This window comes from Cervus canadensis, chromosome 8, assembly GCF_019320065.1.
Source record: "Cervus canadensis isolate Bull #8, Minnesota chromosome 8, ASM1932006v1, whole genome shotgun sequence".
NCBI classification, from domain to species: domain Eukaryota; kingdom Metazoa; phylum Chordata; class Mammalia; order Artiodactyla; family Cervidae; genus Cervus; species Cervus canadensis.
This window is the reverse complement of record NC_057393.1, coordinates 40,607,706-40,635,697: the sequence shown is the minus strand read 5'-3', so window position 1 is coordinate 40,635,697 and position 27,992 is coordinate 40,607,706. Positions and strand designations below refer to the sequence as shown.

General features: G+C 37.4%; 2 protein-coding genes across 3 annotated transcripts in view; one reads left to right on the top strand and one right to left on the bottom strand.

Annotated features, from left to right (window-relative positions):
* Positions 1 to 1,879: 1,879 nt before the first annotated feature.
* Positions 1,880 to 3,122, bottom strand: KLLN (killin, p53 regulated DNA replication inhibitor). The gene is made up of 3 exons (XM_043477283.1): positions 3,029 to 3,122; positions 2,635 to 2,831; positions 1,880 to 2,555 (listed from the first exon to the last, which is right to left on the bottom strand). Exons 1-3 carry the CDS (start codon positions 3,120 to 3,122, stop codon positions 2,016 to 2,018), a joined length of 831 nt encoding a protein of 276 aa, XP_043333218.1. The 3' UTR covers positions 1,880 to 2,015.
* An 830-nt stretch (positions 3,123 to 3,952) lies between these two features.
* PTEN (phosphatase and tensin homolog) overlaps positions 3,953 to 27,992 on the top strand; it is a 99,529-nt gene continuing 75,489 nt past the window's right edge. The window contains exon 1 of one of the 2 annotated variants that reach the window (XM_043476099.1): positions 3,953 to 4,697. In XM_043476099.1, the coding sequence (XP_043332034.1) occupies positions 4,619 to 4,697 (79 nt within the window). In that variant the 5' untranslated portion in view covers positions 3,953 to 4,618. The remainder of the gene's footprint in view (positions 4,698 to 27,992) is intronic. The other variant, XM_043476098.1, reaches the window with a different exon arrangement.

The window sequence follows — 27,992 nt, the reverse complement described above, 5'->3', positions numbered from 1 at the left end:
CAAAGAAAATAAGAAAAGAACTTTCTTCAGATATTCTCTGGATGCAGTAACAATACAGTTTTGGAATCAACTGTTAAAAACTATAATTAAAGCTAGTTTATCATGTTCACTAATTATTCTATATGGTTACTTTCCCTGAAGCAAATAATTCTCCTTTTGTTACAAGCTTCTGTTTCTCCCAGGGCAGTCTGAATCCAGTCACGTAGAGAACTGAAGTGTTTAGAAACCAACCTATTGTAATACCTGTACAGCCAAAGAGATACTTGGCAATTGAACTTGGAAAAAAAAAAACAAAAAACAACTTTCTGTATATTAGATAGGGTCAGCTATTTAGAGGTTTCAGCTCTACCACCTGGGTAAGGAGATATCTGGGGGTAGCAGGACAGAGTGAAGAAAAACAAACCAAAAAAAAAAAAAAAGGATTTCCTCCAGGAACCCACTTAATACTGGGAAAGGTAAGAAATTTTTACCCAGCAGCTTCTAATAACCACCTGATATTGCCGTCAGGTTGGTCAAATATCTGCCAACATTGGTGGTCCTTTAACTCACCATGAAGATGAGTAGAGGGACCTGAGTAGCAGCAAAACTCATTTTCCAGTTTCTTCCATCAGCAGATAGAAGTACTTGTGGGCCATTCTCATATTCCAGCACATTCGTGCTGGTGATGTACACCCTGTCTGCTCCAGAATAGCTCTGTGCCACAGCAAGGAAAAGGATTCTCTCCTCAGACCTAACACCCAACAGGGTAGGACTGAATCCACATTCTTCCCAGGGAGTGGATTTCAGGATTTCTCAGACGCTGTGAGACTCATCTTCACATGGGGAGTGGGGTAAGGAAGAGCAGTGCTAATAACCGGAACTCTGGAGACAAGATCAGAAACTGGAAAAACAAACATGGGACACTGTACCCCTCTGCAATCACTTGCCTTCATTTAACTTTATCTTCATTTTCCCTTTCCTCACCAAGCAATAGTTGATAATCAATTGAAAGCCACTCTCAGGATCTTGCCATGCAATCTAGTGGAACATCTAAAAATCAGGGGCTTATTTCTATTTATAAAATAGACAAATCTCTGGCTTACATTAGGCTGTGTGGACAGGGCTTTCATCTTTGGAAACCAAATGGAGGCCCTTCTCCTGTTCTTTTTTCACTTGTGGCCCCTCCTTCCCCCAAGCTGACCAGGACTATGCACAAAACCAAGCTTCAGTAAATATCAACACTGAAGATTCAGCAGGTGGCTAACTCCTGTAGTGCTATCTTAAAAGGATGTTGCATGTAAATTCGAAGTTTCACAAAGCCTCAGCGATCTCCTAAGAGCAGTGTAAGTATCCCTGGTTTAATTAGTAGTGCTGGAGTTAGGTAATGGTCTGTGGCGTCTAAGCAAGCTCTCTTGAGGTTTCTAGTCTTCAGGGGCTGTCTGCAACTATGATGTGCTCATGTATCATTTTCTTTCTCATACATTGAGTAAATTCTCTTTAGACCTTCCCTAGCCACATATTCACAATTACTGCAATACACATGCAAACTCATCCCATTCTCAAGATATGAAAAAACGACTAGTGCCTCAACCTAGGTATCAACTTAAATTCTTTTGGACTCAAATTCTTGAGTTTTGCTTCCCAGCGGAAAGAAAGAATTCCTAGGTTGGTATTGAGGCCCTCTTTCTCTCCAAGTAGACAGTGGACAACTCACTTGACAGGCTGATCGATGTTGGGGTAAATGCACTCCAGTTCTCAGCATTTCTGAACCAGCTCTTTCGCGGTTTAGGTCAACCAATCCGAACTGTAAGCAGACTTGACAAGTTTGTTCTGGGCAGAAGGCCATGGACTAGGTTCTCCGACCAGATAAGTCACTTGGCTGAGTCTACAGTAGGTGGGGCGCGCTCATCAGCTCGAAAGTATTGACTGAAAGCTTGTCGCAACGACGTTGAATTCACGCAGCGGGTTGCTGCAGGAGATACCCTTTTGCCCCGCGAGTACAGCACCAGGAAAGTTACGCCCTAAGGGGCAGGGCGCTAGCGAGAAAGATGCGCCAGACCCCTGAAATCTAGCCCCTTCTCCCACGGTTGGGAAGGCAGAGCTAGTGATTCCAGAGCTCGGAGTCCCAGGTTTCGGTCCTCTAGCTTGCTCTGTGGGTAGCGGGCAAAGGGTGCGACCAGCTTGGGAACCCTCGCTCCGAGATCTGTAAGAATCAGCGGCAGCAGCCAAGGTGAGGGAAGGCGGGGGCACGTGCTTGGATGTGGGTGCTTGTGTAACCAGCTCCTCCGGCGCCAGCCCCGACAGCGCTCCAGTGGGAGGCTCGTCTGAGCCTGTTCTTCCATCGAGACGCGGGAGGCTCTGGGGTCCCGCTGCCCGTACAAGGCGGGAGCACTCCGGGCAAAGGAAGCGAAGCACTTGCCTCTACAGCTATCATATGGGAGTGGGAATTTGGAAAGTTCCCCAACTAGAAGTACACGTGACCTCCTCCTGAAAGTAGTTCCGACTGTGGCCCGCGTATCCCTCCACCTCCTTTTGAACCCTCCTCGGCTCCGCCCACTCACAGGGGCTGCAGCTTCCTACAATCACGTACTTCGCCCTCCCGCGCTGCAACCGGGGTCTGCGGCGCGCACTCCCCGGCTAGGGGGAGCGCGGAACCTGGCTCCGGGGCGATTCACCCAGCGAGGTTTTCACAGCGGTCCAAAAGGGGCGGGTCGAGCAGCTTCTAAGGATCGAGCTTGAATTGGAAGCGGTGAACCCAACTGGAACCCCGAGGAGAGAGATTCTCGGCTCTCCGGGGGGAATGCAGGGGCTGCAGGATGCATTCCATCTTCGGAGATCCGCTTTCAGCTCACCTGGACAGTTGCCTTTGAGGATCTAGATATTCATGGGCAATGTGCTCACACTCAGCGCGCTCTGCTAGGAGCTTTCATTTTTAGGACAAATGAATCGAGTAGCCGGTGGAGCGGGAGGTGGGGCGGTGAAAGGGAGCCGGTTGAGGTGATACACACTGGAGACACAATAGGGGGTTGTTCTTTGTACTAAGACTGACACCTTGAGGACACGGGCGGGGGTGGGTGGAGAGGTGGGATTTCTCGGCGAAGGCTCATGCAGTCAAGTCGCCGCGAACGCTTATGATCCGACATCGGTGCAAAAGCAGAGGGAGGCTGCAGGCCGTGCCGGGGAAGTCTAGGGATGGGGGGAGGGGTGTCCTTGCTGCACGAGCCGTCCCTGCGTTTCCTTGAACACTGACCAGCGCGGTCACCTGGTCTTTTCCACCTGTGCGCAGGTAGCCTCACACTCAAGTCAGTGACACAGATGAACAAACCTGCTTCAACCTTCACCGCGCCCCTTCCCTCCCCCCGCTCCCCGCCCCCGCCTGCCCACCTTCGCAATAGTTTACTCCGCCTCCGGCTGGGCACCGGCCGTGGCTCAGCTCGTTACCCCCACCCTGCGCTGCTGCAGAAGAAGCCGCGGCAAGTGCAGTTACAGGCGGGCGCCTCGCAACAAGCCCGATCTAGCACTAGCAGTCATACTGGGCATGCTCAGTGCGCCTGCAGGTTGGGGACTCGGCGCTTGCACCCGGAGCTGCACCTTCTGCCGCCTCCTCACAGCCTCTGCCCTGCCCTTCCCTCCCCACCCCTCCCCTAGCGTGGTCGGGTACGCCTCCCTCCTCCCCTCGGGCTCCCGAGGCGCCCGGACTCCCGGCGCGGCGGCGGCGGCGGAGGGGGCGGGCAGGCCGGCGGGCGGTGATGTGGCGGGACTCTTTGTGCACTGCGGCAGGATACGCGCTCGGGCGCCGGGACGCGGCTGCGCTCAGATCTCTCCTCTCGGAAGCTGCAGCCATGATGGAAGTTTGAGAGTTGAGCCGCTGCGAGGCGAGGCCGGGCTCAGGCGAGGGAGATGAGAGACGGCGGCGGCCGCAGCCCAGAGCCCCTCTCAGCGCCTGTGAGCAGCCGCGGGGGCAGCGCCCTCGGGGAGCCGGCCGGCCGGCGGCGGCGGCAGCGGCGGCGTTTCTCGCCCCCTCTTCGTCTTTTCTAACCGTGCAGCCTCTTTCTCGGCTTCTCCTGAAAGGGAAGGTGGAAGCCGTGGGCTCGGGCGGGAGCCGGCTGAGGCGCGGCGGCGGCACCTCCCGCTCCTGGAGCGGGGGGGAGAAGCGGCGGCGGCGGCCGCAGCTCCGGGGAGGGGGTCGGAGTCGCCTGTCACCATTTCCAGGGCTGGGAACGCCGGAGAGTTGGTCTCTCCCCTTCTACTGCCTCCAACACGGCGGCGGCGGCGGCGGCACATCCAGGGACCCGGGCCGGTTTTAAACCTCCCCTCCGCCGCCGCCGCACCCCCCCTGGCCCGGGCTCCGGAGGCCGCCGGAGGAGGCAGCCGTTCCGAGGATTATTCTTCTCCCCATTCCGCTGCCGCCGCTGCCAGACCCCTGGCTGCTGAGGAGAAGCAGGCCCAGTCGCTGCAACCATCCAGCAGCCGCCGCAGCAGCCATTACCCGGCTGCGGTCCAGAGCCAAGCGGCAGCAGAGCGAGGGGCATCAGCTACCGCCAAGTCCAGAGCCATTTCCATCCTGCAGAAGAAGCCCCGCCACCAGCAGCTTCTGCCATCTCTCTCCTCCTTTTTCTTCAGCCACAGGCTCCCAGACATGACAGCCATCATCAAAGAGATCGTTAGCAGAAACAAAAGGAGATATCAAGAGGATGGATTCGACTTAGACTTGACCTGTATCCATTTCTGTGGCTGCTGCTCCCCTTTGCCTTTCTGTCACTCTCTCTGATAACGTGGGAATAGACGGATGCGAAAAAATGTCCATAGTGTGGGTGACTATAACGTTTAACCCTGGTCGGATTTCTAGATGTATATTTTGTGTCTCTTTTGAATGCATTCAGCCTAGGGTGTGTTCGGCTAGACGAAACTCTTGCCTGTTTGCAAGTGTCAAGGCACCGATGGGTCTCTTTCTAAGGGCTATTGTCCGCAGAATCCAGAACACTGTTAGTGGATTAGTGAGCTCGGTAATCCGGTCTACTAAATGAACAGAAAAGTAGATGCTTTGAGCTTGAGCATATTTCGATTAAATCTTGGCTTTAGGCCCTAGATCAAGGGTATAGATCAGATTAAAAGGAAAATTAGTGTTGCACGTACAGCTTATTGCATCAGAATCTTGCAGTGATTGTTTTTAGTTTCCTGGGTTGCATTGATAGATTCTTTTAAAATGTGAGTTGTGAACTGATTTGCATAACTTTAGAGAGAATCATTTCAGCATATATGGTGCTCATTTGAAGGCAACAGTAGGTTTATGCGTTAAAACTAAGTTAATTACAACTTTGAACCGCGTTTAGAAGTTTTGCAGTTTGAAATCGATAGTACCATGATACTTCTCAAAGACAATCTTATTAGATTTTGTTAAATTTGCTTTTTTAAAAAAAATCTCTTTGAGATGATGGAGGATAGGACTTGAAATTTACAGTTCAGTAGCATTGTAGATTCAGTGCTCTTCTGACACGTAATAGAATGGAGATTGAGTGGTTTTTGATCTCAGATGATAATGTTATGTAGGTTCAAGGGTATTGTGTGTAGCAAATGGTGATTGCAGAGATTAAACTTAAGTTTCACTTGAAATTTAATTATTGATTGAAGTATATACTTGAATTGACACTCAACTTTATTTAGGTTTCAGGTCTTGTGACACCTTTGGGTATCCGTTAATTTTACTCTGACTTGTGTAGAACGTCAAGTATAATTTACCAGCTGATAATCAGAAATGCTGGCAAGAGTGGATTACTCCATCTTTGGATTGTAGGTGTGTTTGCTTTTTTCATATGGTGTATTAAATTTACTGAGTCAGCTTGTTGAATAAGACAGAAACCCAAGAATTTCAGTGGGGTACAATTGGTTGTCTGAAAGTTAGGCTTTTGTATTTCAGAAGATAGTGGTTATTGGAAAGGCATGAATCTTCACAGTTTCAGGTATAATGAACAAATTTTGGTCAAGGAAGGGGGATAGAGCCCTCTTTTTTGGCAGAATGGGAAATATGTTAGGAATTGAGAGTCACTGGTAGGCCAGTGTATAAGGCATGAAAAATAGGATTAAGTTATTGGTCTGAGGTGACTGAAGCATTTTATTAAGGTTTCTATTAAGATAAAAAATTTGGTGATGTCAATTGTAGCAGTGGACAATACTTTAAGCAGTTGTGTAGGTGTTTATAATAGAGTATACTCAAAAAAGTGGTTATTTAGCAGGTGTCTGTATCTCTAGCTAAAAACTGTGGGGAAGATACTTTTGAAGAAAAATGTTGCATATATGAAGAGTTTTTATTCCTTTGGATTATGTATCTGCACATACATACATAGTATTTGCAGTTGATTTTGCCCAAGGTTTTGATATGAAGTGAAGATAAAAGTTACTGAAGAAGTAGCTTTACCACGCACACAACTTAAGTTTTCTGTTAAGTTTAAAAATAATATTTTAAAAGAATATTTGGAAATTTTGGAGTTGCATTGATTGAAAAAGTACTAAAGCTGAACTTGACCTGTTTGCCCAGAAGATAATCATGAAAAATACTTAACTTGGTTTTTCTGATTTGTAACCTATTTCAGAAGTAGTCTATTGGTATGACTTGATAGTCATCTAGATGTATAGGATCAAATTAATTAAATGTTTAACTTTTTAAAGTAAACCCACATTCAAAAAATTTTCTAGAATGCTGTTTGTTAGGCAGATTGCTTTTAGTATTCAGAGTATGTTTATGCTATTTTTGCTTTACCCATTTGATTTTAAATTATCAGAGTTATGAGACTAATATCATTCTACCAGGTTTTTATATGTGAGCAGTGCGGTGATTAGCCATTTCTCCTTTGATTTCAAGGTGTGTGCCTCTGTGTGTGAAATTTATGTGAATTACAGCTTTCTCTAAAACTGTCCTTTTAGTTATGGTATGCATAGAAAGCATTATCATATATTGCATCAAATGACTAATAACACTTAATTTCTAGAGTTGTGGTTTTATTGAGCCAAATGTTGATATGAAAAAAAAATCATGTTAGGAAAGTCAGTAAAGGGTTTTCTTTTTGGTAGTTGCACTTCCAATAATTTTGATCCACCAGGGCCCTTGGGCTTGCTTGGTTTCACTTCAGTGTTTTGGGTTTAGTGGTGGGGGGAAATTAAAATGGCCATTGACGGCTTTTTCCCTGGCAAGTTGTAGTGTCTGTTTCAGCAGTTAGCCTTCTCAAAGTTAATTCTTTAATGAAAGTAGTGATTGGAGTATTTTTATAAATGTCAGTAATGAAGTGACTTCCTTAAAGGAAAATTGAGGACTATGGGTTTGTTTTTTTTTGCAAAATTGAATTATTCTAAAAATCATTTTTTGGTGGGGGCTTATCCTTAATATTAGTCTGGAAAGTAGTACTGAACACGAGACTATAAAAAGTTCATTGTTTTAGATTTCATGGACACTTCAGGCTTCTATTGAATTTTAATTGTTTGATAAGTTTGCATCTTTTCAAATAATTAACCTTCATAGGGGAAACTTTAATTCATAGAGAGTATAGTGACTGTTGAAGTTAGCTGTTATCTTTTAAGATTAGTGATTACTGAAATGACTGTATAGTGAAGATTTTTTTTTTAATTCTACTCAGTTTTTATTTTACACTTTTTGTATCAGTTAAGTTGTATTTCTTTCCTGTGCAAAATGACTGGGCCACCTAATTGTTACAGGATGATCCACAAACTTCATTTTCATAAAGCGTATTAAAGAATAAAGCACATTGGAGAAATTTACGGTTTATGTAGTTCTTAATATAAGCAAAAGAATTTATTGCTGTTCATTGTAAAAGTTTTCACTATAGTATAGTCATCAGTGCAGATTTAACATTGCTTATGATACACTAAAGAAATAGTAAATATAAAATATGATGAGACGTAACCACGTTATTTTAAATATAGTTTTAGAGAGATAGTAGAGAAAGATGCATTTGTATGTATTACCTTTTAGAATCTTAACATTGAAGGTAGCTGGTGATATTTTAATTCTTGTGTGGTACAGTATAGTATCTGCTTTTTCCCATAAACCACGAAAAAAAAATACAGACCTCTTAATGTCACAAAATACTTTTTGAAAGTCTGATTTTCAGATGTCCTCATTTCGAGATTTGCCCCATTTGCTATTTGTTCATGTGGTGATAGCTTAATACTTTTTAATAATTTTTAAGCCATTTAAGTAATCACTTCAGTGACTTTTAATGTAAGAGTATTTATTATGGGAAAATCAGTTCACAAAATTTCGACATTAAATCACTCTCAGACATTCTATTTTTAAATTTTTACCTCAACTTTTCTAGTAAGACAGCAGCGTAGGATACATTTTTATATTAATATTGTATGTGAAATTGGAGTTTGTAAAAAGAAATTTATAAGTTTGCACGTTTATAACAGTTTTTCACTTACTTGAAATGTTAGGCCTTGGCTGTATTATAAGAAGTTAGCTTCCAGAAAAATGTTGATAATGAAAGAAATTTATTTGGTATACTTTTTTTTTTCTGTAGATACTCTTTGTTCCGAAGTTCTATTTGTATTTCATAGAACTGTCACTCTTTTCTCCTCTCTTTTTCTGTTAGATAAACAGGATTTTAAGTAAAGTCAGTATTCTTTTGTGGTCTGATTTCACTAAGAAAAAGTGTTAGGATTTATTCTAAAGATAGTGACTTAAGATGTATCAGACTGTGAGATTGGGGTCAGAAATTATTTTAGTAAATATTCAGTTTTACAATTGCTTTCTAATTGGTAACTCTAAAATTAACACAGTTGCTATCAGAAATATCGATGTTATTTGTCTGAACAACCCTTAACTGATGACCTTAATTCTTTTACATAGGCTGTCTTACTTCCACATGCATATTTTGCTGGGTGGTCAGAATATTTTGGTTTGTAGACTATATATATGCACTTACTAATGTAAAATACTTTCATTTGTCAAGAAAGGTGAAATTAGTATATTGGATTTGACTATCCACCTACTATTCCCTAATTTTTGGAATTTTTTCATTGGCTACAGAAAAGCTATTAGCAATTTGGTTCTTTTAAAATTTGCAGTGGAATTAAAAATACTGTTGGAAAAATACTGATTTAAGAAGAATAAACATAACTTAGGGGTGAATTAATTTCGTATGGAAAGTCTTCATTTAGTTCTATATGGTTAAGGCAGATTCACTTCATTTGCAACAGTTTGCATTCAGAGATGAGTGGACATCTTCAGGGTATTAGGCGTGTACCTGTTGGTCCTTTTGGCAGATTTGGATACTATGGCAGTACCTTGCAGCAAAAAATTATTCTTAACCTGTATGTAGTGTGGGAAAAAAGACTATGTGTCATATTTTAAGTTGTTACACACTTAGTTATTATAGTAGTCATCACTTCAGCTATGGACAGTGGATCTAACTTAAAAGTGTTTGAATACTTATATGTATGTAAATAAAGACAAAGTCAGGCAATTATAGTAATATTTCTAAAAATTGAATTTCTCTTTAAAAAAGAGTTCACCTGGTGGGTATGGTTTTATAAGTTTTAAATAAGGTTAAATCTGTTTTAAATTACATTCAAATATTGAGTATGAGTTTTTTCTGCACATTGTACATTGTTTCATTTTAGATTTTAAGGTGGCAAGTGTAGGCTCTGGAACCAGTACTGCCTGTGTTGGAACCCTGACTCTGACATTTAGTAGCTGGATGACTTTGTGTAGGTTGCTTAACTTTTCTCAATCTATATTATCTGTGAAATGGGGATAATGGTACCCACCCATATAATGTTTATTTTGAAGAATAAATGAGATAAGTAATGACATAGCACTTGCCACCTTGTAAGTATTTAAATGGACACTGCTGCTCTTAAAAATTATAGTTCCAGGTTATTCATGTATGAGAAATTATTTGTCTTTTCATGTATGGGAGGAGCAGTGATTTTAACTGAATTTCCTCAGTTTTGGATATATTGCCATATTAATTGGTTCATGCTATGAGTATTTTTTAAAATAGGGGTATTCCTTTAGGAGCTCTGAGTAAAAAATGTCTGTGATTTTGCTGTTTCATCACAAATAATTTGAAGCTCTGCTCCCTCATACTGTGGAAGCGTTAATCATACTAATCAAAGACTATTTGGTTTAAATACTAAGATATGATGAAAACTTCCTCTATATGAAGTAGAAAAATAAAATTTTGTTATAATATTAAAATGAAAATTTGTTAAAATATTAAATTTTCTTTAGAGTTAAACAGGTCAACTAAAATATATATTTTATTCACAGAGTAATCTTTGTCTCAAAACATTTATTATATGATATAACAGTTACATAAACTATCAGTGAAGGTACTGTAGTATTTCTTTTTAAGTTCAGATTTTTGAAGGAGTCAGGCAGCTTTGAACGCCAAGTTACATTCATTACGTTATCATTTGCACTTAAAATAATCTGGCAGTGCATTAATATGGGAGTTTTATTTAGGTTAAACCTTTGTGTTATTTCCCATTTTCACTTTTGATCCAGTTTTAGGCCCTAGAAATGGGAAAAAGAGCTAAAAGATTTTTTTCTTCATTTATTCTTACCAGGTATGGGGAAAGATGGAGTAAGCCTGAGACCTGCCTATTAAAGGCCGTTTCTTGTGTATAGGGATCAGTCGTTTTTTTTCCTTTCCCTGTTCTGGTCTCCTTGCTGTGTCACAGTGCCCTCAGGAGTGAAGCACTTGATTTCCAGGGAGGTTTTTGTTTTTTTCTTATTTGTCTTGTATTACAGAATGAATTGTGTTGTTTAATTATGTATGCAACTGTCTGATTACATGGTTTTTACATGTTCTGTTATATGTTGGATAAACTAGCTGTATTTTTGGTCCAAGTCTAGGTTGCAGAATTGAACTGTGCATTTTGACAGCTTCTAGGAAAACTTAATTGCCTAAATTCCCTCACTTTCTTCTTCTATTTTATGTTACATGCACCTAAATTTTGTTCTATATCACTACCCCAAACTTACAGTTGATTTAGTGTTATTAAAGCCCTTCAGAATAGCTTTCAATTTTATTTCTTTTGCTTTTTGTGGGTTTTTAGGCTGAATATAATAAGGTTCTCTCTTCTTTACTATTAATTACTAATTAATCAACTAAATTACCAAATCATTAATAATTTAATGACTAAATAAGCTAAATATTAACTAGTGTTAATTGCGTTCTGCTAATTCTATGTATTTAGTATTTTTGATCTTTTAAGGAAGATGTAGTTATTTAAGGTGTTATGAAATGGGTTGTGATTTAGAGCATATAGTCCTTACATCAGATGTATATGTTTTTTTTCCTGAATTTAAAAAAAACCTTGACTGTTCTGGGTCTTTGTTGCAGTGATCAGGCTTTCTCCAGTTGTGGCCCACGGGCTTCCCTTGCTGTGGAGCCCAGGCTCTAGAGCACGTGGGCTCTCGTCGTGGCACGCAGGCTTGGTCGCCCTGCGGCACGTATGCCCTTAATTTCCTGGCCAGGAATTAAGCCTTTGTCTCCTGCCTTGGAAGATGAATTCTTAACTATTGGACCACCAGAGAAGTCCCGAATCAGATATATTCTTAAAGTGATTTATAAGTACAGCATACATGTTGAGTTGCAAACAAGTCCTTGTTTTAAATATATACAGTTTTTTTTTTTTTTTTTTCAATTTAAATTCTTTTGCTGTCATGAATTTAGTGAGACACTTCTGTTTGAGTGTTCTATTTACTTGGAACTTACTGGAGATTAAATAAATAGAATGGCAATCTTTATTCTACTTTTAAAATGAAGTTTGGGGAATGTTACCAAGCTTGATATTTTTTAGGTGTTTATTTTTTAAATATGTATTTATCAGTGACTTTGAATCTATCAGAGTTGAAGTGAAATGTGTAGACTTTTCTTTTGTAATGTGAAAACAGTACTTTGCCAGGCTTAACTTAGCTTTGTTGTAAAATTTATTTAACATTTTCACTTATTCATTTATAAAGTATGAAAGATGAAGAAATGAGGACTTAAGCCAGAAGGGATTTTTTTTGAAAAATGAAATGGAATTAGCTAGCATATACCCTGTGTCTTATATTTGTTTAGCATTTTTCATTAACAAAGCCTTTAATAATTATTAATGCATTTGATTTTGCAAGTTAAAAGGAGCAGCCTAAAAGATGGTACAAGCATTACTTTCCTTATTTTTTTATACAGAAATGGTAGCTCCAAAAAAAAACCCCAGTAACTTGTTAAAGGCTACCAGAAGATTGAGTCCAAAGAGGGTGCTCGGTTTTTAGGCACCTGCTGCAGTATTTTTCCCATTATGTACATCAGTGGTTCTCAAACTTAGATGGGCATGTAAAAAACTTGCAAGACTTAAGTCATAGATTACTTGCCCCACCTCCAGAGTTTCAGATTCGTTAACATCTGAGTTGGGGCCTGAGGATTTGTATTTTATTAAGTTCCCAGACGGTACTGATGATGGTAGCCTGGGGATCACACTTTGTGAACCACTGTATTACATTATCTCCTGTCAGTTCAGTTCAGTTCAGTTCCTTCGTCGTGTCCGACTCTTTGTGACCCCATGGACTGCAGCACGCCAGGCCTTTCTGTGCTCCCAGAGTTTACTCAAACTCATGTCCATTGAGTCGGTGATGCCACCCAACCATCTCATCCTTTGTTGTCCCATTCTCCTGCTTTCAGTCTTTCCCAGCATCAGGGGAATCTCCTGTCAACCAAATCCTTAATATGTTATCTCCTTTAGTTTAATAGAATTTACATGTACATATCATTTTATTTGTAAATCCTAAATAGCTCAGATGGCAATTGTTATCCTAATTTTTGCAGACGACACAATGAGTTTTACAAAAGCATAGTGGAATGGAAGGAGTATAGATTTGGGAGTTAGCTAGACTTAAAGTCTAGCTTAAGTCCTTGCTCAGCTATTTATCAGTTATGTAATAAAAGACAAAGTACTTAACCTTGGTGAACCTTGGTTTTCACATCTCTAACATGGTGGTAAAAACCCCTGTGTGTGCTTTTTTAGGTTTGTTGGAAGAATATATTTTCAAAATATTGATTGCCAACTTGGGGCTGATTCCCTCCTGCCTTGTCTGGTATTTGGCAATGTCTAGAGACATTTTTAGTGGTCACAGCTTGGGGAGGAGGGGCAGAGGGCGGAAGCTGTTGGCATCTGTCTCAGCATAGAGTCAAGGAATGCTGCTAAACATCCTACAAAACAGAATAGCCTCATCCGCAACAAATAATAGTCTAGCCCAAGTTGCCAACACTGCTGAGGTTGAGAAACTCTGATTTAGAGGTTTAAGTGTTTGGTATATAGTAAGTATGATGTTTTATACAAGTCAGTACCTTTGCCCTAAGGTTGTGGTATTTAAGAAGGTCAAATTGCTAATAAATGATAGAGCTTTTAGCATCTGTATTTTTTGACAGCTGCTAGGCTAGTGTTCTTTATAAGAACTTTTTCCACAAAAGTTCCCTGGTAACAAAAAAGGGTTTATTTGAAGAAGGCTCATGTGTTAACTTGGCTGATTGTGAAAGTGCTGCTTTGAACTTCTGTCAGAAAAGGCTGAAGATGTTTTCAACTTAAGTATATTGCACTATATGAGGTATTCAGAAGAATGTTACATAAAAACATCTCTTAACAGGATTGATATGCTTTATTAAAGCTTTTTTTTTTTCCATTTTTATATTGCCAGTAGTTTTAAAAGTAGTTCTTAGCTTGCTTCCTTTAGTTACATAATTAGGAGATACTTTGCTTATAGGATACTTGTTTTGTGGTGTTTAATGCATTCTTTAATCTTACACTTTTTTAATTCTAAAGCTGCTTTTGTTATAGTCAGATGTGGTGAAGTTAAATATGCTGATGTAAAATGGCAAATTTCTGACAAGTTATAAAAATGTCTTGTTTCTTTCCAGATGAAGAAAGTAGGGCCATCTAAGGTTCTCTGATGCATGTGTTACATTCTTTCCGAGACCCTAAATTTGCTCTCAGCCCGTTGAATAAGTGCTTTACTTATCTACATTTAAAAACTTGCATTAATGTGTGAAGTTTTTAGAAAAAATTGGGACAGAGTTTTAGTTTAGTCCAGAGAGGAAAAGATGCCAAGGGAGTAGCTTAGTGGATTCTGAGTTTTGTTTTGTTTTTAGGACAAACATAATTACGAAAGTGTTCTAGGAATTGATTGTTTGCTATGATTTTTTTCTGTTCGCTTGATATTACAGTTTGCTTTGCTTCTCAGCTTTGCACAGGCAGATGTCAAGGTCTCTTTTAAAAATCCTTATGAGATTTAAGTTTTGACTGTTTTGATTCTTTGGGAAATTATAGGAGCTAGTTAGAGATACTGATGAATATTTTAAAACCAGCGCTGCTAATCATGTGGTAACTTCACATTTTAAGAAAAATAGCACTTGTTGCTATAATTTAATTGAATAAATATGGTGTTTATTTCAGTATATGAATAAAAAGCTCCATTTTCTTAAGAAAATTTTATAAAAACTGCTTAAAGAATTTTGAAAAAAGTGCTCATTGTTCTACTTCTCTGAAACTTCATGTTTTCATGTTAGCTTTTAGTTTTTGTTGATATCATTCTGTTTTAAAACATTATTCATCATAGTGAACTTAAAGGTGTATGTGTTTGAACTTAAAGGTGTGTGTATGTTTGAACTTAAAGGTGTGTGTGTGTTTTAACAGTTTCCAAAGCACCTCATAATTTCGTTAATTATTTTAAATGGCAGAGTCACCAGAAATATTTGTTTCTCTGTAGTTACACATTAAACATTTTTCTAGTATTTGGCCAGTTTTTTTTCCTGTTCTTTTCTGATTTTCCTTACTATGAATTTAAGATGACCTAAGTATTCGAAAAGGCTGTCATTATTTTGATTCACAAGATCATAATCTGTTACACAAAAGTAGCTGAAGTTTGATGTCTAGCAGCTTTTTCCCCCTTACTATATGATAACTATTGCATGTTTAAAATTTAAGCATATTTTAATAATATTGAAGTGTGGCAAAATAGAATTTAGCTACTTTTGATCTGTCAAATTTTCTTTTGCTATGGTAGGAGTAAGTACTTCTGTTGTGTTGAAAGTGGATATAGAAGCCATTTGATTAAACTATCACATCATTTTGTGTTAAAGTTATTATAACCCTGTTGCTTTCCTTTCTTTAGTTAGAAAGGGTTTGACTTGTTGAGATGTTACTGTTCCCTAGAGTGGTGGTCCCCAACCTTTTTAGCACCAGGGACTGATTCCATGGAAGACAATTTTTGTATGGACCAGCATAGGGGAGATGATTTTGGGATGGTTGAATCACATTACATTTATCGTGCAGTTTATTTCTGTTATTTATTACATCAGTTCCACCTCAGATCATCAGGCATTGTATCCCTGAGGTTAGGGGCCCCTGCTCTAGAGCATATTTTGAATGATAGCCATTTATATTTACTTGGTTGCCTTGGTCATAGTAATTGGTGATAGTAATTGATGCAGGTTTGCTGTGCATTTGCATTAATAATCAATATTAATTTTTGTGATAGTCTATATCAAATTTTATTTTTAAGTATCAGTTACTAAAACATGGAAATGAGTCTAACCTTATTAGATAAATGATAATTCTCAGTAAATTTATTAATTCGTGTAGTTAGAACAAAAATATTGCAAAAGAAACAGACTTTCTTTTTTTTAAACAAAATTACTTGTTAGTGTAACATTTTCCAAATGAGATATAATTGTTTCCGTTCCTTTTTGGGGGGGGTTGTGTCTAGTTGCTGTACAGTGTTGTGTTTCTGCTGTACATTAAAGTGAATCAGCCACACATATCCATGTATCCCTGTTTTCTTGGACTTCCTTCCTGTCTAGGTCACCACGGCACACGGAGTAGAATTCTCTGCTATGCTATACAGTCAGTTCTCATTAGTTCTCTGTGTTATACATAGTAGTGTATATATGCCAATCCCAGTGTCCCAATCCATCCCACCTCCACTTCCCCTTTGGTATTCTTATGTTTGTCCTCTTTCTCTGCCTCTGTGTCTATTTGTGCTTTGCAAATAAGTTCATCTATACCATTTTTATAAATTCCACATATATGCATTAATGTACAGTATGTGTTTTTCTGACTTACTTCACTCTGTATGACAGTCTCTGGGTCCATCCACTTATCTGCAAATGGCACAATTTCATTCCTTTTTGTGACTGAGTAATATTTCCTTGTTTGTATGTATCATATCTTCTTTATCCGTTCATCTGTTGATGGACATACAGGTCGCGTCCATGTCCTGGTTATTGTGAATAGTGTGGCAGTGAACACTGGGCTATATGTGTCTTTTTGAATTACTATTTTCTCAGGTTATATGCCCAGTAGTGGGATTGCTGTGTATTATGGTGGTTTCATTTTTAGTTTTTGAAGGAACTTCCATACTGTTCTCCATAGTGGCTGTACCAATTTACACTCCCACCAACAGTGTAGGAGGATTCCCTTTTCTCCACACCCTCTTCAGCATTTATTGTTTGTAGAATTTTTGATGTTGGCTCTTCTGACCAGTGTGAGGTGATACCTCACTGTAGTTTTGATTTGTATTAGCAGTGTTAAGCATCTTTTCGTGTGTTTATTGGCCATCTGTATGTCTTTGGAAAAATTCCTGTTTAGGCCTTCTTCCCATTTTTCTGTTGGGTTGTTTATCTTTTTGATATTGAGCTGCATGAGCTGTTTGTATATTTTGGAGACTAATCTGTTGTCAGTTGCTTTGTTTGCAAATATTTTCTCCCATTTTGAGGACTGTCTTTTCATCTTAATTATGATTTCCTTTGCAAAAGCTTTTAAGTTTCATTAGGTCCCACTTGTTTATTTTTGTTTTTATTTTCATTACTTTAGGGGGTTGGTCAAAAAAGATTTTGTTGTGATTTATGTTAAAGAGTGCTCTGCCTGTTTTTTCCTTTAAGAGTTCTGTAGTGCCTGGCCTTACATTTTGATCTTTAATCCATTTGAGTTTACTTTTGTGTATGGTGTTTGAGAGTATTCTAATTTCATTTAGCCATCTAGTTTTCCCAGCATCACCTATTGAGACTGTCTTTTCTTCGTTGTATATTCTCGTCATTTTTTTTTGTCATAGATTAATTGACCATGGGTGCATGGGTTTATTTCTGGGCTTTCTGTCCTATAGCATTAATCTTTATTTCTGTTTTTGTGCCAGTGCCATACTGTGTTGATTTCTGTAGCTTTGTAGTATAGTCTGAAGTTAGGGAGCCTGATTCCTCCAGCTCTGTTTTTCTTTCTCAAGATTGCTGTGTCTGTTCAGGGTCTTTTGTGTTTCCATACAAATTGTAAGATTTTCTATTCTAGTTCTGTGAACAATGCTATTGGTAATTTGATAGGGATTGCATTGAATATGTAGATTGCTTTGAGTAGTATAGTCATCTTCACAATATTGATTCTTCCAGTCCAAGAACATGGTATATCTCTCCATGTGTTTATGTTGTCTTTGATTTCTTTAATCAGTATTTTACAGTTTTCTGTGTACAGTCTTTTGCCTCCTTAGGATTGGATTTTATTTCTTTTTCTGTTACAGTGGTAAATGGAATTGTTTCCTTAATTTCTCTTTCTGAACTTTCATTGTTACTGTATAGGAATGCAAGAGATTTCTCTGTGTTTAGTATCCTACAACTTTACTAAATTTATTGATGAGCTCTAATAGTTTTCTGATAGACTCTTTAGGATTTTGTAAGTATAGTATTATGTCATCTGTAAACAGTGACAGTTTTACTTCTTTTCCAATTTGAATTCCTTTATTTTCTTCTTCTTCTCTGATTGCTGTGGCTTGGACTTCCAAGACTGTGTTGAGTAATCGTGATGAGAGTGGGCACCTTTGTCTTGTTTCTGATCTTAGAGGAAATGCTTTAAGTTTTTCACCATTGAAAATAATGTTTGCTCTGGGTTTGCCATGTATGACCTTTAATATGTTAAGATAGCTTCCATCTATGCCCACTTTCTAGAGAGCCTTTTTTTTTTTCTTTATCATAAATGGGTGTTGAATTTTGTCAAAAGTTTTTCTGAATCTATGACCATTTTTTAAAAATATATTTAAAAAATTTTTTGCTGTGATGGGTCTTCATTGCTGCACATGGGCTTACTGTAGTTGTAGCAAGTGGGGGCTACTCTTCGTTGCTATGTGTGGGCTTCCCATTGCAGTGGCTTCTCTGGTTGTGGAGCACAGGCTCTAGGTGTGTAGTCTTCAAAATTGCAGTGTGTGGGCTTAGTAATTGCAGCTCATGGGCTCTGGAGCATGGGCTCAGTCGTTGGGTGCACAGGCTTGGTTGCACCATGGCATGTGGTATTAAACTGGTGTCCTTTGCATTGCAAGGTGTGTTCTTAACCACTGGACTGCCAGCGACTGCCCCATGTGGTTTTTATTATTAAATTCGTTAATGTGATATGTCACATTGATTGATTTGCATATATTGAAGAATCCTTGCATCCTTGAGATAAATTCCACTTGATCATGGTATATGATCCTTTTAAAGTGGATCTGAATTCAGTTTGCTAGTATTGGGTTGGCCAAAGTGTTCAGATTTTTTGTATCGTTTTATGGAGACACACAAAGGAACCTTTTGGCCAATCCAATATTGAGGATTTTTGCATCTATGTTCATCAGTGATGTTGGCCTGTAATTTTCTTTTTGTTATCTTTGTCTGGTTTTGGTATCAGGGTGATGGTGGCCTCATAGAAAGAGTTCAACAGTGTTTTTCCCTCTGCAGTTTTTTGGAAGAGTTTGAGAAGGATGGGTATTAGCTCTTTTCTAAATGTTTGATAGAATTTTTTGTGTAGCCATATGGTCCTGGACTTTGGAAGATTTTTAATCACAGTTTCAATTTCATTACTTCTGATTGGTCTGTTAATATTTTCTGTTTCTTCCTGGTTCTTGGAAAGTTATGCATTTCTAAGAATTTGTTCATTTCTTCCAGGTTGTTCATTTTATTGGCATATGGGCTTGAAGTAATCTCTTTACATCCATTGTATTTCTGCAGTGTCAGTTGTTATTTCTCTGTTTCATGTCTAGCTTTATTGATTTGAGTCCTCACCCTCTTTTTTTCTTTAAAATTTTTAAGAGTTGTTATTTTATATTGGAATTTAGCTAGTTAACAATATTGTGATAGTTGCAGGTGGCAGCAGAGGGACTCAATAGGTATATATGTATCCATTTTCCCCCAAACTCCCCTCCCCTCCAGGCTGCCACATAACATTGAGCAGAGTTTCCTGTGCTATAGAATATGTTCATGTTGATTATTCATTTTAAACTTAGTGATGTGTACATGGTGATCTGAAACTCCCTAACTACTGTCCCTTTTCCTTGCTTTCCCGCCCCACCTAAGCCATAAGTTTGCTCTCTTTAGTCTGTGAGACAGATTCTGGTTTATAAATAGATCCATTTGTATCATTTCTTTTTAGACTCTGAATATAAGGAATGGCATATGAGATTTCTCTTTTTCTGGCTTTCCTCAGTGTGACAGTTTCTCGGTACGTCCATGTTGCTGCAAATGGCAGTATTTCATTCTTTTTAACAGCTGAGTAATACTCCATTGTGTATATGTGCCACATCTTCTTTATCCAGTCCTGTGTTGATGGACATTTAGGTTCCTTCCATGTCTTGGCTAACGTAAACAGTGCTTCAGTGAACTTTGAGGTGCATGTATCCTTTTGGATCCTGTTTTTCTCCAGATGTGTGACCAGGAATGGGGTTGAATGATCATATGGTAACTCTATTTTTAGTTTTTTAAGGAACCTCCATACTGTTACTGGTTATTAAGGCTATTTGGATTCCTTTTGGTGCTGAAAAGGTCACACAGATTGTGATTATTGTATAGTGTCCAAGAAGTAAGGCTTGCCATCTGTTACACAAATATAGGAAAAAGTTAAGATAATCTAGTGATGTAAGTGGTTTTGAGACTTCTCCTTTTGGAATCATCTATTAATTACAATTTTTAAAAAGAAATATCAAATTTTAAGCTTTTGCAAAAATAAAACAATGGTTGTGACAGTGTTGATACTTTTCTACTAAAATTTGAAGATAGTGGTTGGGAACTAAATATTACATAATGAAAGTCTGACTTTCATCATTTATTTTCTTAAGATTGTTTGGATATGTAAGTGGAAACGTAATGTTTTAACTTGAGATATTATGTTATACAGGATTTTGGTACTGTGGTTGTATAAGGTTTTTAAGTTTTAGTTTTCCTAAGAGTTGCTTTATAGAAATTCATTATTCTAGAACTCAACCAGTTATTGGATAGAATAAATATTTCTTAAAAATTTGCTTAAATATTTTTCAAGTGCTTTGCTTTCTTCTGTAGCTCACTTCTTGTCTGTATGCTAGTAAATGAGTTTCCTTTAAAATCTTGGTGTTACATTTTCAACCACAGCAGTAGTTGTTAATGTCTTATCATCCCTTAGAATTTCTTAGACATCTTTAAAATTGCATATTGGGCTTAATAGGATCTGATTAATTTTAATCTACTTTATTATGTTGACATTGCTTTTTACTGAGAAGTTTATTACCTGCCATGCCAAGTGTGATTAATAAGATCAGATGTAATATTTAGATATGATTGTGAATTTATGTTCTCAAATGCAGCTTTGTGTCTGGGGCTTCTAGTTTGTGTAAGAAATGTCTTGCCAGTTTAAAGTTAATGTCTGATTAAAGTAAATTGTTTTACTAGTATCAGTTTATAGAATTTGTTCATTATTAAATTTAGTCCATGAAAAGAATGATGCCCTTTTTTGGGGGGACGGATAGATAGTACATATGTAAATTATAGCTCTTACCTGGAGTGTGGTGCATGTGTAGGTGAGATTTTTTATCTAAATACTCGAGGTTTAAAAGTCTTCACCTGTTCTGTTTACTTAATAGTATTTAAAGGGTGTGAGGTATTAATAAGAGCTTTTCCCCTCTTCATCTCTCTCCTTTCCATCTAACTGTTGGTATTTTTGTCTTTCTCTGTGTTAAACGTGTTTTTAAAAGTTTATTTACTGGATGAAAAAGTTACTAAGTTTTTTTTAATGTTTCAGGTTAATTATTTTCCAAGATTTTTTACTGTGTTCTCCTTTGGATATGAAGATTCCATAATTAATCATGGTCAGTCATTGTGTCTCCTCCCCTAGTTGCAATAATTGGGTTCATACTAAAATGGAACATGCTGTCTAGAATTAAGAGTGATAACAGTTCAAAGCCAGGTATGTAGACTTATTCTTGTAGCTGTTAGTATATTCTAAAACTATCTTATTAAATCTTAGGATGAATTTTTGCTAGTATTTTAGCAAATATGTAATTTAAGATCTTTTGAATAATACACTTATTCAAGCAGTTTTAAATTGGTATGGTTAAAATACCACCAGTGGGAATATGAATCATACAGTATTAGAACAAGGCACTTACCATAAGGTCAGTAACATGATTCTTACCAGTAGAGGAACGAATGCCAGTGTGTTTGCCTCCATATTTTAAAATCTGCCTGAATTTCTAGTTCATATTGTTCTTACCCAGATTAAAATACTGCACTGAGACAACACTATTTTTGCTGATTGAGGAAAAAAGTAAGTAATTTCTAAATGATTTTCTGACTTAAGCTATGAAATAGATTAGATTTTATAATATTAAAGCCAAATATAAAATGAAGCAGTAAGTACACACTTGTTTGGAGTTTTTCTCCTTTAAAATGGATCAAATTAATGACTTTCTTTAAAAGGTAGATTTGATTGTTAGAAGTAAATTTAAAAATTTTGCAGTTTTGGCTGAATTAATAGGAGAAGGAAAATGCATTTGTTGAAGACACATTTGTATTAGAATTTTTTTTTTCTTAGCTTGTGTGTGGTAGTTTTGAATGTTAGAAAATTTATTCATGATTGTATCTAAAAGGTCAATTCACTTACAAATCTTGGAATCTTTTTTTCTTCCAGAATGCAATTTGCTAATATTGAGTGAATTGGCACTGAATGTTACTAGGCTTTTATTGTCATACTACTGACAAATCCCTTGCCATCTTCGGTACCCTGTGCCATCTTTGAATGTCTTTTTTTTTTCTGTAAAAATTAATGGCCTTTTATCTTTTTGCATAGCCATAGAGTAGCCAAAACTAATGTTTTAGGTAGTTACTTCTATTAAAATAAAGGCTAAAAGAATGGCTTTTATCATAGAATGATATTACAGAAGTAATGCATAAATCTTAACATTGAGTATGAATATTAGAGCATAAAAGACACCCTCTTATGTACTTTAGTGTAATAATGGATTGAAATAATTTAAACTTTTACAGTCTTAATATGCTTTATTAAGCTTTTGTGGTAGAAAATTAGTATTTGGCTTAGTTCAAGCTTATAATGTTGATCAGTGTCTAATGCATGTTGTTGAACTGATAATCTCTTTGAGCGTTATTATTTGTTTGTCATCAGTAGTCAGTCTTAGATGTTGTTTAGTGGGAGCAGCACTGTAGGGAAGGGGTGTGTGTGTGTGTGTATTTTAACAGCAGAGTTCTGAAACAGGAAGTCAGTCTTATCGTATTCATCCAGAGCCCTAGGAAGAAGGTAATTGTTCGGTGTACTCGTTAAAACCAGCTAGTTGAGCAACTTAAATTTTTAGAGGTTCACAGATGCAGGCTTGAACAGTTGTTGGATATATTACTTCATAATTAACAACTACTCTGGAGAAAAACTGATTCAGTTAGTTGAGGGTACTAATACACTAAACACCTCAGCTCAATGCACTAATAAATTATGCTTTGGATTTTAAGAGTATTGCTCATACTGTCAGTGACTTGATAAGATATTTTTCTGTGTTATTAGTTCATGGGATCTCAAAGACTTGGACACACGACTGAGCAACTAAGCATACACACATCAGTGACTTGAGAACATATTTTTCTGTGGTTCTTATTTGCTTAAATTTAAATAGTTAAAAGTTCATGGTGCCTTCATTGTTCCTTTAAAAAGATTTTTTTTTTTAAAACTCAGTGGAATCTTAATGTATCTGGCTTGAAATATTTTCAGAATTATTCTTAAATTTGAATGGTTTAATAGAAAAAAGTTACTTCTGTTTTATCTGTCAACTGGAATTTATCTTTCCTTGTTAATGTACATGTGAACATAATTAGATCTTATGAATCAGTGTTTCCATAGTGTTCTGTGATCTCTCTTATAAACATTTTTTATGTCATTGGGTACTTATTTTAAAAGCTGTACAGGTAATATTTCATCAGGCTAAATATCATGATTTGCTAAGCAGCACCACTGCAAGGATCTTTGCACAGTTTTTTCCTTCGCTTTGTGCTTTTAGAAGGTGGTGTTAGAGCAGGACTGCCAGAGAGAAAGGTGCAGCAGCTTCACAGCTCTCTCTTACAGCTGGTGAGTTTCTTGCCAAGTGAGCCAACTTATAGAGTTGCTTCTAAGTGGAAGAATTACTAGCAGTTCTTAATACTACCTTTGAAGAATGTGATGCTTTCATTTACAAAGTGAGATATAAATTTATGTAAACTTTTCTGTCAAGAAGAGTTGGTATAGTATAAAAACATCAAAGAAAGTTGAGAGGTTTAAATTGCTTGGAGAAGTAGAAAACTTTAGTAGTTCCTCAGTTATTTGGCTTTCTGGTTTGGCAGTACTAGCAGAAAATTTAGAAGTGTTAAATGGAACCTAAAATTTATGCTAAAGTGAATTTAAGTTAATATATTGAAATTCCTCTTATAATTTGTTTATGAAGACACTGTATTGAGTTGCCTTGTAATGAGACATTTAAACTAAAAAAAACCAGGACATTTCTAACTTATGCAGCTTCAAATAATTATAGCCCCTTATTTACAACTGTAGACCCCTTTGCAGTTTTATAATTTAAAGATATTTCCTCATATCTCATTTGATCTTTGAAACAACCAGTGAAGAAATTGCAGCAAGTCTTATTATTTTATAGAAAAACAACAGTATTTGAGGTTCAGAGATTCAGTAACTTAACCTGAAGTCTAGGCTTTAAAGTTGCAAAACTAAGGATAGAATTCTGGTATTCTGTATTAAAAAACAGTATATACATTTAGTACTTAGAACAGGGCCTTTCACCTAGAAAATATTTCCAGTGTCCCTGTTCATTTCTCCTTTATTCTTAAAATTCCCATCTTTTTGAGCATTCTTTCTCATTATTTCTGTAGTTCATGCTTTTGTACCTCTGTGCCCTTTTCACTTTAGAAAATAAAATTTTAGGCTGCATTAATTTGGTTTGTAGAGGGACAATTATATGACATGTATTAGGGCAGATGTTCTTAAATAATAAATAATTAACAGTTTGTCAACTGGGAAATTCAAGCAACTTCTGTTTCTGCCTTCCTCCCAGTGTGAATCATCAGTTTAGAAACCAGATCCAAACATTTAACACACTTTTTAAGGGAAAAAAAAAAATCTAGTAAGAAATATAAAATCTTTTATTAAATGAGAAAGTCATAGAAGTCTATGAGGATAGCTGGTATTTAAAGCATAATTTGATTATAAAAGTTGATAATGTGGATGTAACTGTGACATATTTGGAAAGTATTTGTTAAATTTAAACCTGTTAAAATTTGTTGAAAGGAATGTGAAGCTGATGTAACTAATGAATCAATGGCTGAATTTTTCTTCTCACCTGAGCCTTAAGTGCCTGTGAGTTGAAAGCACTCCCAGAAAGCCGAGAAAAGCTCCAGATATTCCTAGAAAATGAAATTAAATGGTGAAGTTCTGGTATTTGCTAACTTGTTTTTGATTGTTGTCTTCTCTTTTTAGTCTGACTAAAAAGATTCCTTTACTCCTGCTGCCAGTTCAGCTCAATGTTCCTTTTGTGAGCGGGGCAACTTCAGATTTGCTCTGGATACTTTTTGATACTCTCTAAGTCTACATGTCACTTTTATTTGACCTGTCATGTTCCATGTATGGGATAGCTTCTAACTTCATATTGCACGCCTTTCAGCTAACTAGAATTCTAAAAATAACTTTTATGTGACTTATGGAAATAATTTTCCTAAAAATAATTATAGCAGGAAAAATACATAGTTAATGGTTTGTAGTTTAACACTGCATTTCGGTTTGTAAGTTGTAAAGGGATAAGCATCTCTGTTAATATATACTATATGGAGTGCTACAGAGAAACTTTTCAGAACTGCTTTGCTGTTAGTAATTATGCTTAAAATAAGATTCAGCTTTTGTGTCAGGAACACATTGTTATAAAATAAGGCTCAGGGGGCCTATTTTCCCTCCCTTACCATTTTAATAAAATATGCAATAGAATGGAAAGTAGTAAAACAAAATATCTTAGGGGGCTATATTTGGTTGTTATCCTCTATTTGAAAATTCAAGGTAAATTTATCATATGAACCCTATTAACTTAGGCTCAAATAAACTTCTGAGGTAAGGTAGACTCATGAGATCTCAACCCACATTTTTTTTTTAAGCTTTTTATAATTTGTTATTATTTATTTTTGGCAGTGCTGGGTCTTCATTGCCGTGGGAGCGTCTCGTGGCGGTGGCTTCTCTTGTTGTGGGACACAGTCTCTAGGGCGCACAGGCTCAGTAGTTGTGGCACACGGGCTTAGCTGCTGTACAGCATGTGGGGTCTTCCCGGACCGGGGGTCGAACCTGTGTCTCCTGCATTGGCAAGTGGATTCTTTACCGCTGAGCCACCAGGGTAGCCCCCACAAGTTTTTTTTAAAAGACGTTTTGTTAATCAGGGGTAACTTGGAACATATTTTTAGTTTTTTAAGTTAGGCTTGGATGCTTAGAACAGCCAATAAAAAATTGTTTAGCTTTTATCATAGCCACATTATAAGAATAATAGGTCAGTTATGGGTTGAATCAACTTCTGTGGATGTATTTTTAAAATTATTATATTTTAAAACTTAATTATTATTAAGTTTTTCTCTTTGGGACAGTATTCTGTGATGTGAGAAGGATTGTTGTAGCACTTGACTCAAATACGATATACTGTGTATAATTATCAGAACTCATAAGCCAGCAACTTAAGATCTGTGTATTTAGTTGTATTAAGTTATACCTCTATTAAAACAAAACAAAACAAATTTAACATGTTTGCTTGAGGGAGGGGGAGTGGGGGGAAGAACTACCAGTGTATATTGGATCTCCTGTAACTGTGGTGGTGTTCATCCTGGGCAGGAGAGGACCATGTATGCATTTCTTACCTGTCTCCTTATTTCATGTGCAGCAGCCACTGCTGTGGGAAATAAAGGTTTCCCGCCCCACCCCCCTTGGAGTTACATTTTGCATATGTTCTTAAGTTAAATAAAAAAGCAATATGGTAAAGATTTGAAAGAGTTAAAGTTTCTGTTTGGCTTTGATGTTCTTTAGAAGGCTTAGGTTATTCAGCAAGTCAGTGTCATTGAAAAACAGCTGAACAGTTACAGTGGGCTCTTAAGATCTAGTTTTATACCATGTGTTCAATTGATGACAAACATCATTATGTTCTAGGCATTGTTCATATATTAAATCATTTAATCCTTAAAACAACCCTATATGATGGGTACTTTTATTAGCCTCTTCTACTTATTATTCAAAATAATATCCAGTAAGTGCAAGTTAAGCCTATTCTAATATTTCCTCCCTCGGTTATTCCTGTTTGGTTGAAATTATCTTAAAAAGTATGTCATAAAAATTTTAAAGCAAAAAGTTGTATGTAAGAAAGATTTTATTTATTGATACAATTCTTGGCTTGAGAAATGTTTGCCTGAAAATTGAGGACTCATTAGTTGCTGACATCAGTTTTGGAAATACCAGTAGATTTTTCTGTTGTCTTTTTAGAAGTTTTTTAATATTTGATTAGTAAATTACTTCCATTTGGAGTTACATACATAATGAGTTTGAACTGTAACTTAACTACTGATGGCTTTGGTACCATTCTTTTTGATCCACAGTTTCATCATCTGTGGGCTTCCTTTGTGGCTCAGCTGGTAAAGAATCTGCCTGCAATGCGGGAGATCTGGGTTCGATTCCTGGGTTGGGAAGATCCCCTGGAGAAGGGAAAGTTCTGGCCTGGAGAATTCCATGGACTGTATAGTACTTGGGGTGCAAAGAGTCAGACACAACTGAGTGACTTTCACTTTCATCATCTGTGAAGTGGTAATGTTACTGCAAAGGATTGTTAGGATTAAATGAGAATGTATTTGGTATACTGTCTGGGACATGGTCTCTGTTTATCTAATTTATGATGGATGCCAAAGTGTTGAGTAAAATTTCAAACTGTATGAATAAGGAAGGTGTAAGTCTGAGGAAAATGAAAGTTTAAGAAGGCTAAATTCCTCAATTGTGTTTAAAGGAAGAATTGGATTGTTGCTCAGTAAGAGATTGCAGAGCCATGGGTTGTTGCTCTGCTAGAAACTCCCATGTTGATCCTGGCCTTTGACTCCTTATCTGTCTGATTGACTTGAACTTCCTGTCACAGCATCCTTAAACCTAGACCTAATGTCAGTCCTGCCACCTTCTGCATAAAGCTTTGTGTGTGAGCTGTACTGGACTGCTCGCTTTTTCTGAATATTTTACGTGTTGGGTTGGTCAAAAAGTTCATTCACGTTTTTCCATACCACCTATGGAAAAACTCAAAAGAACTTTTTGGCCAACCCAGTATTTCCATGTATCTGTTCTACTGTCCGTTTAGAATGTTGTAATTGCTTTTGTTTCTTCTTTTTTTCTGATGTATGACTTATTTCTTGAGGATTTCTAACATCACCTACCTACTTTGTAATTTCTAACATATCAGCTACTTTCTCTCTACCTCTGCAGAATTAATCCTTTTTCTTGCTCTTAAAACATCTTGATCTTAGGTATATATAATGGGGACTTTGGCGTAGTTGTAGGTTTGTGTGTCTGTCTTCCTTGATAGAATAGGAACTCCTAGAGTGCGGTAGTCTTTGCTTACTTAGACTTATGTTCTCAGTTTCCTGTGTACAATGTTCAGTATGTGAATGTTGAGTGCGTGTTTGGATAATTGAGTAAAGGAGGAGCTG

Bases quoted from the DNA above. Each gene is read 5' to 3' on its own strand.
- KLLN (XM_043477283.1), bottom strand. From the start codon at position 3,122: ATGTCGGATCATAAGCGTTCGCGGCGACTTGACTGCATGAGCCTTCGC. The intron at 2,832-3,028 runs GTCAGTCTTAGT...GCAACTGTCCAG, and splicing joins CCCGCCCGTGTCCTCAAGGT to GTGAGCTGAAAGCGGATCTC. The intron at 2,556-2,634 runs GTTCCGCGCTCC...ACGTGATTGTAG, and splicing joins GTGAATCGCCCCGGAGCCAG to GAAGCTGCAGCCCCTGTGAG.